Raw genomic sequence first — 12,372 nt, forward strand, 5'->3', positions numbered from 1 at the left:
GGCTGCCTGGGCAGCGTGCACCGTTCCCTCCCACCTGGGGCGTGCCTCACGTGTGACTGACAACCACACACCAACACGTGTGCCTGGGAGTGTGCAGAAGCTGGTAGGAGGCGGTGAGGGGCTGCAGGGCATCTGGTTTCCCTGCGGGCACACGCCAGCGGGTGGGCCCTGGGGTGGTCAGCGCACCCATGACAGTGGCCTTCAGCTGCTGTGGGGCAAGCGTGCGTCCCGACAAGGCTGTATGGGGTTGCTCCTGCTTTCAGGCCTCATCTTAAGCCTCCCCAACGGGTCCCGTTGCTGTCACCGAGGGGTCCCTGTCTGTACCTCGTGGCCTGGTGGTCCCCTGGCCTCGGGGGTTTTGACCGGTGGCTGTCCAGTGTGTGTGCCCTCCATCCTTGGGAAGAGCCGGGGCGGGGAGAGCTGCGGCGGGGAGAGCTGCGGGGGCCTCAGCTGTGCCGTCCCCTGCAGGTGTGTGAGAAGCCCGGCAGCCTCCTGCTCTGCGAGGGCCCCTGCTGCGGGGCCTTCCACCTCGCCTGCCTCGGGCGGTCCAGGCCCCCAGAGGGGCGGTTCACCTGCGGCGAGTGTGCTTCAGGCAAGTGCTGTCCCCTCCCTGGGCTGGCCAGGTGGGCTCCCAGCTGTCCTGCACACCCAGGGCTGGGGCCACCCTCACAGTTGTGGCCAGTGGGCAGGTGCCAGCTCCGTGGGGGCTCCCGTGTTTCCCTCGGTGTGACTACTTTCAAGAGAGAGTATCACTTGGAATTAGCCCCGTGTGAGGTGCTCGGCAGAGTGCGCCCTGTGGGCGGCAGTGCCATGGCTCACCTGCAGTTCGCAGGGGCGTGGAGCCCTATGGCGCTGTCTGGGGGCTGATGGAGGCTGGTGGCACGTCAGCTGTCGCAGCTCACCTGCTGCCTGCCTGGCTCCCCACTCTCCTGGAACACGCCTCAGTCAGGAGAGACCACGTCTCCGGGAGGCATCCTGGGTTGCAGCCAGCACGGGCACCTCACTGGGGACCGGTCCTCCACGCGGCTCTTCACGTGCTCGGTTACCGTGCTCAGTGGGAGAGGGAAAGCCCTCCCTTCCCGGGGCCCTTGCTCCTTCCCGCTTCTCGCCCCTTGGAGCGGCAGCTGGACTCTCAGGAGCCCGGAGGACATGTCAGTGCAGGGGGAGGAACCAGCGCTGCGACAGCCGGGCCTGCCTCCCAGAGCTGCTGCTGGTGGTGGCTCGGGGACTGCAGCTAACCCTGCTCTTGTCCCCCTCGCCGTTCCTTCACCCCTCACCAGGGACTCACTCCTGCTTCGTGTGCAAGGGCAGCCAGGCGGGCGTGAGGCGCTGCGTCGTGCCGCAGTGCGGGAAGTTCTACCACGAGGCCTGCGTGAGGAAGTACCCCCTGACGGTGTTCGAGAGCCGAGGCTTCCGCTGCCCTCTGCACAGCTGCGTGAGCTGCCACGCGTCCAACCCCGGACACCCGCGCTCTGCAAAAGGTACGGCGCCTGCAGGGTGTCTGTCTGCCCGCGTTGGCGTTGTCACCGGAGGTCCTTGCTGCCATCGACGTTTGGAGGAGCTGATGCTTTCCACCGCCAACTCAGCTCCTGGCGTGTTAGAGCTTTTCTTGGCAAAGGACCCAGCCCCCTCAGTCTCTCCTCTCACTTCCCTAAACGTCACCTTTAGACCCTTGCTCTGAAGGTTAAAGGTGGGGCCTGTGAACCCTTTTGATAGGTTCTACCAATTTTTACTTTAATGGTCCTTCACACACAAGACTAAGATTTGGAAGTGAGGTCGTGTCTGTCACTTTACGTTAGGGGTGTGGCGTTGAGGAGGGCAGGCTGTCTCTGCCTCTGGACCCCAGCGGCCTGTCTGGGTGTGGGGGGCACTGGCATCTGGAGGTGGCATCTGCGAGGCCTGAGGGCCGTCACAGGCGGTTTCTGAGCTTTGCCTGAGGCAGTGTGTTTTGCGAAGTGCATTGAGTGTTCCCACCTGCCTCGTCCTTGTCCTTTCTTGGTCGGACACCTTGTCCATCGCAGCACCGGCTCCCAAACGTGTGGGGGCTGGGCGGTCCCTGGCCCCCCGCTGCCCGGGGCGGGCCCTCAGCATGTCTCTCTGCCCGTCCAGGTAAAATGATGCGCTGTGTCCGCTGCCCCGTTGCCTATCACGGAGGAGATGCTTGTCTGGCAGCAGGCTGCGTGGTGCTCACCTCCCACAGCATCGTCTGCGCGGGCCATTTCACCGCCCGGAAGGGGAAGCGGCACCACGCCCACGTCAACGTCAGCTGGTGCTTCGTGTGCTCCAAAGGTGAGGCCGGCGCGCAGCCGAGTGGGAACGGTGGGAGCGCCGCTTCCCGTGGCCTCGCACACACGCAGCCCCTCCGCTCACCCCAGCGCCACTCGTGGAGGGAGGCCAGGCACTGGTGCTTGCCCGGTGGTGTGTGGCCGTGCAGTTTCCTGTGCGTTCACGGGTGGCGTGTTGCAGCATCCGAGTTCGCTGTGGTCACTCGACGGCACGTGGGAAGCCGTCAGTGGTGACACGTGCTTCCGTGTCGGCGTGCAGATTGCCGGTTGCGGACAGCTGTCCGGGGTTAGATGTGTGCAGGCCGCGGGGCGGCCAGGGGGCCGTGCGCTGGAGGCTGAGTGCCGTCCTCCGTTGCAGGGGGCAGCCTGCTGTGCTGCGAGGCCTGCCCTGCAGCCTTCCACCCGGACTGCCTGAACATCGAGATGCCGGACGGCAGCTGGTTCTGCAACGACTGCAGGGCCGGGAAGAGGCTGCGCCACCAGGACATTGTCTGGGTCAAACTCGGGAACTACAGGTGTGAGAGCTGGGCTCCTGTGCTCCCGTCTGCCTCGTTCAAACGTGTTCTTTTACTTTGCAGTGCTTACAACATTGAGATTACTGTCACTCTCTCTGAAGAGTCTGTGAATCCTGTTTTTAATATTTATAATAGATGGTGGCCGGCAGAAGTTTGCCATCCCAAAAATGTTCCCCCAAATATTCAGAAAATGCAGCACGAGGTTGGAGAATTCCCTGTGTTTTTCTTTGGGTCTAAAGATTATTACTGGACGCATCAGGCTCGAGTGTTCCCGTACATGGAAGGGGACCGGGGCAGCCGCTACCAGGGGGTCAGAGGGATCGGAAGAGTCTTCAAAAACGGTACGGGCCTCTCCAGGTGGAGGGGAACAGCGGGCGCGGTGCTAACCCTCTTTTCTGCTTTGAAAATGTGATTTCTGTAGAAAATCCTGCACTTGGCATCCTAGCTGTGCTTTAGCTAAGGGAAAAGTAGTTTTGCTGATTTGTTGAGGTACTGAACAAGATAGACTGTTCGATACTTTTGTAACATTGGTTTGCGGTTAATACTGCAACAGATCACTAACACTGTTAAAGCTGTGTTGGGGAAATGAGCACACACGTGCAGGAGCTGCCTCTCGCTCAGGATCACGTGAGGTGGAGGCCAGGCGGGTGGCGCAGGGCTGGCCTGCTTTCCAGACCTTGGGTGTCAGGTGTGGGTAGGTAGGCAGCTGCTCTACCCCTGATTCCACAATCGGGTGTGCGGTGCTGTCAGGTGACAGGCAGGAGAGGAATGCAGCTCCTGGGCTGCAGGAGGCGAGCTCACCTGGGACTAGGGGCAAGTGGGGGTGGTGTGCACACGGCTGTGCCAGGAGAGCACGCATGTCCCCGCTGAGGGTGTCCCCAGGGCCCAGTGACCACAGAGCCTTGGCTGCCCCATGCCGGGGGCCTCTGTCCTCTGGTCCTCAGGTCTGAGGGAGGGTGGCAGGCATTGGAGAGGGATGCTGAGATTGCCAGGAAGCTGAGTGCGTTGAGTGCTAGCTGGACCATGGCTGAGTCGGCTTTCTCGCCTCCTGACTCCCAGCTGGAGTTCTGTGGAGCCCTGAGTGGTGACCGCCACCCGAGGCAGATCCCCTGTGCCCGGTGTTGACACCTGGCACCCTGTCCTGGTGCCAGCTGAGGGTGTGGCTGCCCCGACTACCCCCGACAAAGCCTGGCCCTGGCGAGCTAGAGTTGGACACTGCTGGACACCAGGCCTGCTGGGGTCCTCGGAGCTCTGCTCTGCCAAGAAGGTGGTGGACGGGAGCTGCCTGTCTGCGGCTTCACTCTCTCGTCTCGTGCAGACTGGCAACTGCGCTTAGCTGTGGGGGGTGCAGCGGGGCCGCGCGAGCACCGAGCTTGAGGGCAGGTGTGTTTGGTCACTAAAACCCTTCAATTGTCTGTCCTTGGCTTTTTAGCACTGCAAGAAGCCGAGGCTCGTTTTCGCGAAGTCAAACTTCAGAGGGAGGCCAGGGAAACGCAGGAGAGTGAGCGAAGGCCCCCGCCCTACAAGCACATCAAGGTGACCTTTGACAGTGGACAGCCGGGGTGGGGCCACGGTGTGCGAGGAGCGGGGTTGTGCGCGCGCTGCTTCCGGGGGCAGGTGAAGGAGGAGGGAGGCCCTGCCGCCTCCAGGATGTGGCCCTGTGAATGGGGACAGGGTGGGGACTGGCCAGTAGGTTAAGGTTCTGTCTGTGAGCACAAGGTGCAGCCACCAGCCTGTGGAGCTGAACGGCAGCCCCGGCCAGGCTGCCCGGAGCTGGAGAGGCACAGGGCTGAGCCGACCCCAGAGCGCACGGTAACCTAGCGGGGTGGTCAGTCTAGGCCAGTGCCCGGCAGGAGCCTCTGAGACAAAACGATGTGCCTGCCTCCAAGGGTGTGGCAAGCAAGGGCGGATGGGGCTCCTGCATGTGTCCCTGCACCTGTTCCCGGGAGCCCCAGGCCAACAGGACGTGTCCCACAGCTCGGCTCCCAGGCGTGCGTGGGCGCCCCCCTCACACCGCCCTTGCTCACAGAGTGCGTCGCCGAGGACCAGGTGGTTGCTGCCCAGGGGTGCGAGCCGCCCCGCAGCTGGTCAGCGTCTTGTGCGAGGGCGGCGTTCTCCTAGTCGCCTGAGCTGTGCCACTTCGGGAGAGTTCCGGGAAACTGTGGCTGGGGTCGAGCCCAGAGTCCCTGGGGGCTGGAGGCGTGTCCCCGACTCCTCCTCCAGGTGCCTCACCGCTCCTCCCGCCACGTGGTCCTGAGAGCCACTTGCTCCTTTCCGCTTGGGTTTCTTTTTGGTTTTCTCTGCTGCTTTGTTGGTGGGTCGCTCCTGTTCCGTTAACGATATACTGAGGCCCTGAGCGTAGAGCCTGTGCCTCGTGCCCGCCTCTTGGGCCCGGTGGGCACCTGTGGGTGCTCAGTCCGGAGGGCCCAAGGGCTGTGGGACTGGGAGGAGAGCGGGCTGGGCAGGGGGTGGCCAGGCACCCCTCGTGCTGCACTGCGTGTCCTCCCGTCACACCCGCCGCCCCGAGGACGAGGGCATAGGCGCTGTGATGCTCTCTAGGGGCAGGCTGCACTGCACGCAGCCCCCTGCTGAAGCCCCAGGGCCTGGATCGCCTGTCCGCGGCTGCGTGAGGGTGTGGTGACCAGAGTATGGGCTTCGGGGATCCCCACCGAGTTCCCTGCTGGGCCTCCAAAGGGTGCAGACCCTCGAGGCTGGCAGGGCCGGGCAGGGGTGTGGGGCCCTGGGCATGGTCCCTTGTGTGTGGGCTGAGGCAGCTCACCTGTGCCTGCAGGTGAACAAGCCTTACGGGAAAGTGCAGATCCACACAGCCGACATTTCGGAGATCCCCAAGTGCAACTGCAAGCCCACGGACGAGAGCCCCTGCGGCATCGACTCGGAGTGCCTGAACCGGATGCTGATGTTCGAGTGCCACCCGCAGGTGTGCCCGGCAGGCGAGTCCTGCCAGAACCAGTGCTTCAGCAAGCGCCAGTACCCCGAGACCAAGATCATCAGGACGGACGGCAAAGGCTGGGGCCTGGTCGCCAAGAGGGACATCCGCAAGGTCAGCCAGCTCCTTAGGGTCACCTGTGCGTCCGCACGCATGGAAAAAGTGTTTGACGGTGTTTGAGTTACCACAGCTGTGAAACGTCCCCTGACAGTTACCTGTCAGAGTAAAGCTCGTAAATTCCCTTAAAACCTACCTTCGGTTGGAATTTGGGTGGTCGCTTTTGGGAAGCAAGAATGGGAAGGGGACGCACTCCTTAGCGAGCAGCCTGGGGGGGCAGCCCTGCCAGTCCGGCCGAGTCAGCGGTTGCCCCCTCTGGTCCCCAGGGGGAGTTTGTGAACGAGTATGTGGGTGAGCTGATCGACGAGGAGGAGTGCATGGCCCGGATCAAGCGCGCGCACGAGAACGACATCACTCACTTCTACATGCTCACCATCGACAAGGTAACGCCGCCACTGCGAGCGCATCGGGGGCCCCGGGGGTCAGCGGGGGCCAGAGGGAGGTGCTGGCAGGGACGCTGCTCGGCACAGGGCGCGGCCTGCGGTCAGTCCTTGCTTGTCGACCGAGGTCAGCAAGCAGTTCAGAACAAAGGCCTGCCGCTGGGGTCAGCGTGCCCAGAAGAAGGGTGGAGAAGACCATCCGTTGACGAATGGGGGTGGGTGGAAGGCGCACCGGGACACACTCGGGTCTCTGGCGGGTGCCTGGCAGCCTCGGGCCCTTCCGGGGCGATTCCTTTCGAGGTCACTGCTGCCTCCGAGAGCAGATTGACACCCCCTTGCCGTTCCCTCTCTTTGGGAGTGGTGAGGGAGGCTATTTTATTAGAAACTGGACTCCCCCCGAAAAGGGAAAAACAGTAGAAACTGAAAACCTGGTCAGGTTTCAGAGTTAAGTTCCAACCCCCGTGTTTTGTACAATGTGCACCCACGTTTTTGGCCCAAACTTTTAGGAAAAAATCTTTCGTTTTAATTTTGTAACTCAATTTTTTATTTACTTACATTTAGAGACAGAACAGGCTGTCGTATGCCGGGGCATTGCTTTGCCTGCAGGTGTCACCACTGCCTTCTAGAGTTGCACTTCAAGTACATGAGTGTAAATGAGAGAATTAAAAGTGTTCATATACATACGGAACTAGCGCCACCCACGCACAATGTGCACCCTTAGCTTTCCCTCAGAAATGTGGGCAGAAACGGTGCATTACACGCGGCAAAGCACAGCGCCTGTGTTGTGAGCGGAGCCGCGTCGCTCGCGGGACACATGGGCCGGCCCGCGGCCACCCAGCCAGAGCGCAGGCAGAGCCCGTGGCCCCCGAGAGGCGGCATGAGCAGTTGGGAAACACAAGGAGAGACCCTTTCGAGCATTCCCAGTGCACAGCCCAGCGAGACTGCTGGGGGCAGAGCCTTCAGGCAAAGGTTCAGGTTTGGGTAAGAACCCGAGAGAGGGAGACCAGGTCTGACGGAAAGCGCTGAGAGAGCTGAGAGGGCATGTGGCAGAGGGCTGGCCCCGGAGAGGAGGTCTGAAGAGCCCGAGGAAATGGGAGACGCAGGGCGTCACAGTGGGGTGGGGAAGTGGGTGTCTGTAGAAGCAGCTGCCGGAGCAGAGGCTGGGCCAAGGATCCGCAGCGCTGTGAGGCAGAGACGGAGGGTAGGGGTCGGAGGGCCACCCACACGCTGCTTCTGGGCAAGAGGTGAAGCCTGGTGAGGGTGTGCATGCCTGTTCCCAGACAGCGGACCACTGTCATTTCAGTCAGCTCTGCTGACAGCCCCGAAGCCCATGCGGAGCCGGTGGCACAGCCGGCCCTGAGGACAGCAGGTGGGCACAGTCCTGGTCCTCAGGAGCTGCCTGCCTGGGGCCACAGCCATGCCTCCCATGGACTGAGCACTGGGTGCAGGAGGCGGTGAAGCCCAGAGCTGGTGAAATAGCCATGTAAAACCGAGCAGCTCCTGAGCGAGAAGGGCTCTACTCAGGGAACTCATAGAAACGCCCCCAGACCCCCACCAGGAAAAAGCTGAGCAGAGCGAGGGAGGGGCGGCAGGGACAGGGGCGTCCCCGTGTCCCCGGGAGGCGTGGTAGAGAAGCGTTTGTGCCGAGGCCGGCCCCCACCGAGCCGGGGCCAGTGGCGCGGCCTCGAGTCACGGGTGGAGGCAGGGGTGTGTCCCGCGTTTGCGTCCGTGGCCCTCTTGCTGCCACACGTGGGGCATGGGGGTCTGAAGAGCGCAGCCTCGGTGCCAGGGCGTGTGCGGGCATGGCCGGGGAGCCTGTAGGTGCTGCGAGCTCCGCGCTTATTTGTCCTTACCACAGGCGTGACTTTGCGTCTGCTCGTGACTGACACTTGCTGGATCCTTGTTTTGGGTGCCCAGCTGCCCCAGAGCAGGGGCCCGGCAGCACAGGCTCTGGGCCAGCCCCTTTCCCCGCGGCTGGGAGGCGCGTCCCTTTGGATGTGGCTGCAGTTGATGTGGGGCCCTCTTGCCCAGGCCCCTGCGTCTCGGCGGGCGGGCGGGCGGGCGGGCGGGCGCCCAGCTCCCTCCCTCCACACTGTTCCTGCTGGGCCTCTGGCCGCAGCGACACACTGCGTCACGTGGGCGTCCACGTGGGCGGTCGGAGCCTTCCCTCCTGCTGTCCGGCGGGGCTTGCACTTTGAGGGTCGTGTTTGTGCCCTCTGCCTGTTTCGTGCCCAGGCGGGCCCCATCCTTGGTGAGTGTGGGTGTTGGGTGCTGTTGGAGCGGACCTTGTGCGTCCCGCTCCCTTGCCTGTCACCTGATGGTTGGCGTTTGGCGACCAGCGGCTGCTGCCCCAGGCTCCCAAGGGCTTGGTCCTGTCCACGTGGTCCCGACCTGCCCTCCGTGAGCGACAGAAACTGCACTGGATTGGGGGTGTCCTGTCCCAGTGGACGTGGGGCACCACAGTTTCCGGTGTGACACCAGTTGTCCAGCGCGTGCCGTGGTGGTGGTGGTGGCTCTTCTATGTGGCCGAGTGGCCGAGAGGGGTTAGCCGTCACTGCCACTTGAAACCCAAGTTGTGCCTCCCAGGACCGCATAATCGACGCCGGCCCCAAAGGCAACTACTCCCGGTTCATGAACCACAGCTGCCAGCCCAACTGCGAGACCCTCAAGTGGACGGTGAACGGCGATACCCGCGTGGGCCTCTTCGCTGTGTGTGACATCCCTGCAGGTACCGGCTCCGCCCGGACCCTGGCTGTCTGTCTGGGACAGGAGGCTCTGGGGGAGGCGGCTGGTGACGGGGCAGCTGTGTTTGGTCTGGAGTGTCTGCTTTCGGAGGTGCGCTCGCGCAGCTGTGGGTGTCCCCACCTGGCGTGTCTGCTGTCCCCAGGGACGGAACTGACTTTCAACTACAACCTCGACTGCCTGGGCAACGAGAAGACCGTGTGCCGCTGCGGCGCCCCCAACTGCAGCGGGTTCCTCGGGGACCGGCCGAAGGTGAGGTCCCTGCTCCCCAGACGTGGCCCTACTAAGTGGCTCCTGCCATGCTGGCTAGTGGCCAGGATGGACAGGGCACGTTCACAGCTGGTGGCGAGGTCCTGGACCACCAGCTGTGGCCCAGCAGAGTCCCTTGTGGGTTCGACGTCCCGGGGCTGCCTGGCAGGGCCCCTGAGCTTTCGTCTCTAACAGTCTGAGGGCCAGAAGCCCTAAATCAGTACGGTGAGGGCACGCCCCCTCCCAGGCTCCTGGGAGGGTCTGTGACTCTGCAGCTTTGGGGGCTACCGGCCGCCCTTGGTGTCCTGCCTGTGGCTGTCTCACTCCAGTCCCTGCCGCCGGCCTCCTGTGGCCTGTCCCTGCACCTGTCTCTTCTCGTGCGGACCCCAGTCTGGTCGGGTCCGAGGCCCCTGCCGCAGCGTGACCACACCCTAACTCAGGCACAGCTGCAGTGACTCTGCCCCCCAGTGTGGCTGAGCTCCAATGCTGCGGGAAGAACGTGAGCCTGGGGGATGCACGGGCGTCTGCCGCGGGAAGCACCGCTCCTCTCATCCTCCCACACTCACCAGACCCCTCTGCCCCTCGTGGGGGGCCCCAGTGTTCTCGGCCCAGGTGCCTGCCGGCAGGTCTGGGCATGGGGGGCCTCGGGCTGCTGGGGGGGGGGGCACGTGCCTGTTTTGCTTTCTGGGTTGTCTCCCCGTGAGGAAGTGGTGCGTGGAGACTGTGGTGAGCGGCCCGGTGGGACCCCCTGCTCTTCTGATGCCGGCTCTCCACAGGCTCCCACATTCCTAAAGGATCGTGGCCTCTGCCCACGCTGTTCTTTCCCGTGAACTGGCTTCGCTCTCGTTCCAGACCTCGACAGCGCTTGCTTCAGAGGAAAAGGGCAAGAAGACCAAGAAGAAAAGCAGGCGGCGCCGGACCCGCGGGGAAGGGAAGAAGGTGTCAGAGGATGAGTGCTTCCGCTGTGGCGACGGGGGCCAGTTGGTGCTGTGCGACCGCAAGGCCTGTGCCAAGGCCTACCACCTGGCCTGCCTGGGCCTGCGCAAGCGGCCCTTCGGTGCGTCCCAGCCACGGGGGGTCGTGCGGGTCCTATGGGGGGCAGGGCACCATGGGGACAGGAGACTGTGACCTCAGGAGGAGAACCTTTGGGTGCAAAGACAGAACAGAACAGCACAAAAGGGAAAGTCAGACATGTTGGTGAGAAGAAATGCATGTTTGGACAGTGGCAGGTGACACAGCCAGGTCAGCAGGCAGATGTCCCAGACAGGTGTCTGCAGGGGGTGTGGCGCCCTCCCCCACCTGTCGTGGGGCCCTTAGGGGTCAACGCAGAAGTCTGAGTCCATCTGGCAGGGCCCACGGGCTGCGGGGAGGCACCTCCCTCCAGCCCTGGTGTCCTTGGTGGGTGGGCAGGAGGGGCCTCTGTTCAGGCTCCCGCCTGGTGACCCGCCCATCTCCTTGCAGGGAAGTGGGTGTGCCCTTGGCATCACTGCGACGTGTGCGGCAAACCTTCCGCCTTGTTTTGCCACTTTTGCCCCAATTCGTTCTGCAAGGAGCACCAGGACGGGACAGCCTTCAGCGCCACCCAGGACGGGCGGCCCAGCTGCAGTGAGCACGACCTGGGGACAGAGTCTGCTGCCAGCGCCCAGGCCGCGAAGCCCCGCCCAGAGCCCACGAAGCCTACGGGGAAGAGGCGGCGGAGGCGGTGCTGGCGGAGGGTCACAGAAGGCAAATAGTGCGGGGGTGGGGGGGTGGCCTGACTAGGTCCGGGGCCAGCTGCCAGGGGGCAGGCCACCTCTGCAGGGACAGGGACAGCCCCCTGGGCCTCCCTGGGAGACAGCGCCGGCCCACCACTGAGCCACCGGCAGCGCAGCTGCCCTGCACTGAGCACGCCCGAGCCGCAAGCCTGGGCGCGCGGCCACACGCACCTGCGGCAGGGCACTAGGGCTACACTTGAATTGCGGGGCGTGTCGGATGCTCCTTCCCCCCGACTTTCAGGTTCAAGTTACGATCAAAACTAATTGGCACATGAAATGTTTTTATCTCTCCCGAAACACGTAGAAGTAGTTTGTTCTCCTAATGATGTTCCTTGGCCTGCTGCCCTGTCGTCCTCACTCAGGAGGGGCCTGGCCGGCTCGCTGCAGGGACGCTCAGACCCCGCACCCCTTGGAAACCGTAATTTTGATCGTCAGTTTTGCTTTTATGAAACAGCTGTATTTTTTGTACTAATGTGAAATTTTTCCTCAAGACACTCCTTTTTCATCGTAGTGTGCAGCTGTCCCAGCAGTGGTGACAGAGCTCGTAGTTTGAGAGTTCCCGAGTCGTCTCTTCTCTCCGTAGATTTGAGCCGAGAGCTGCCACCTGGCCTGCCTGTCCAGCGCAGGCCCCTCCCCGGGGGGCCGTCTGCCGTCACACTAGGTTCTGGCCAACACTTGGGAAAAGACTGTATACTTTTTCTTCACTTGACTTTTCTTTAGTGGTTTCTGGCTTCTATCCTCAATATATTTTTGCTAAACTTCTTTCACGACTATCACTGACTGAGCCGTGTATTTACTGATGCGCCCCGGTCCTCCCTGAGGACGGCGGGACTCGGCGGGGGCGCGGCCTGCAGGCGTTTGCCTGGACGCCCGCAGCGTGTTCTTTCCAGGGCCCGGCCCGGGGAGAGACCCGGAGGTTGGAACCAGCCGCCTGAGTCTTGTCCACTCCCTCACACCATGGGGGTCTGTCCACGGAAGACAGGCGCGCTGGGCAGAAGTGCACAGCCAGGGCACCACCTGCCCAAAAGGCCCCTGGGAGACCCAGAGGGCGAGAAACTTCTAGAAAGTACTAAGTTCTCTGTGGAAGATGGGATTCTTCTTTTCCGGGGTCCCTCTTGACCCTGGGAAGTTCAGAGCCCCCTGAAAAGGGGAGAGCACCCCACTGGCACCCACATGTGCTGGGAGGCCTGCCTGTCCCCATGTGCAAAGGCGGGGGGGGCAGCTAGCAGCAGACTTTTTTGGTGACCTTTTCTTAAAATAGCACAAGGAGATGTCTGTTATGCAGAAACCCTCACACTGCCGTCCTTGAACACTGCGGCCGAGGCCTGTCCATCTCTCGGGCCGCTGGGCCTTGGACGGCAGCACAGCTGTGGGCCCAGGTCT

General features: G+C 62.9%; 1 protein-coding gene and 1 non-coding gene across 2 annotated transcripts in view; both read left to right on the forward strand.

The window, feature by feature from the left end:
• Positions 1 to 11,762, forward strand: part of NSD2 (nuclear receptor binding SET domain protein 2) — a 49,331-nt gene extending 37,569 nt beyond the window's left edge. The window contains exons 11-22 of the mRNA XM_053923026.1: positions 469 to 592; positions 1,281 to 1,481; positions 2,110 to 2,289; positions 2,644 to 2,800; positions 2,936 to 3,141; positions 4,233 to 4,336; positions 5,592 to 5,861; positions 6,131 to 6,247; positions 8,831 to 8,972; positions 9,132 to 9,238; positions 10,088 to 10,292; positions 10,697 to 11,762. Coding sequence (XP_053779001.1) covers positions 469 to 592; positions 1,281 to 1,481; positions 2,110 to 2,289; positions 2,644 to 2,800; positions 2,936 to 3,141; positions 4,233 to 4,336; positions 5,592 to 5,861; positions 6,131 to 6,247; positions 8,831 to 8,972; positions 9,132 to 9,238; positions 10,088 to 10,292; positions 10,697 to 10,968 — 2,085 coding nt within the window. The 3' untranslated portion in view covers positions 10,969 to 11,762. The remainder of the gene's footprint in view (positions 1 to 468; positions 593 to 1,280; positions 1,482 to 2,109; positions 2,290 to 2,643; positions 2,801 to 2,935; positions 3,142 to 4,232; positions 4,337 to 5,591; positions 5,862 to 6,130; positions 6,248 to 8,830; positions 8,973 to 9,131; positions 9,239 to 10,087; positions 10,293 to 10,696) is intronic.
• LOC112316956 (small Cajal body-specific RNA 23) lies at positions 8,597 to 8,721 on the forward strand. The gene has a single exon (XR_002976058.1). It is a non-coding gene; the product is annotated as a small Cajal body-specific RNA 23 (non-coding RNA).
• Positions 11,763 to 12,372: the final 610 nt, after the last annotated feature.

The sequence above is a fragment of the Desmodus rotundus genome, chromosome 4 (genome assembly GCF_022682495.2).
Source record: "Desmodus rotundus isolate HL8 chromosome 4, HLdesRot8A.1, whole genome shotgun sequence".
In the NCBI taxonomy this organism is placed as follows: domain Eukaryota; kingdom Metazoa; phylum Chordata; class Mammalia; order Chiroptera; family Phyllostomidae; genus Desmodus; species Desmodus rotundus.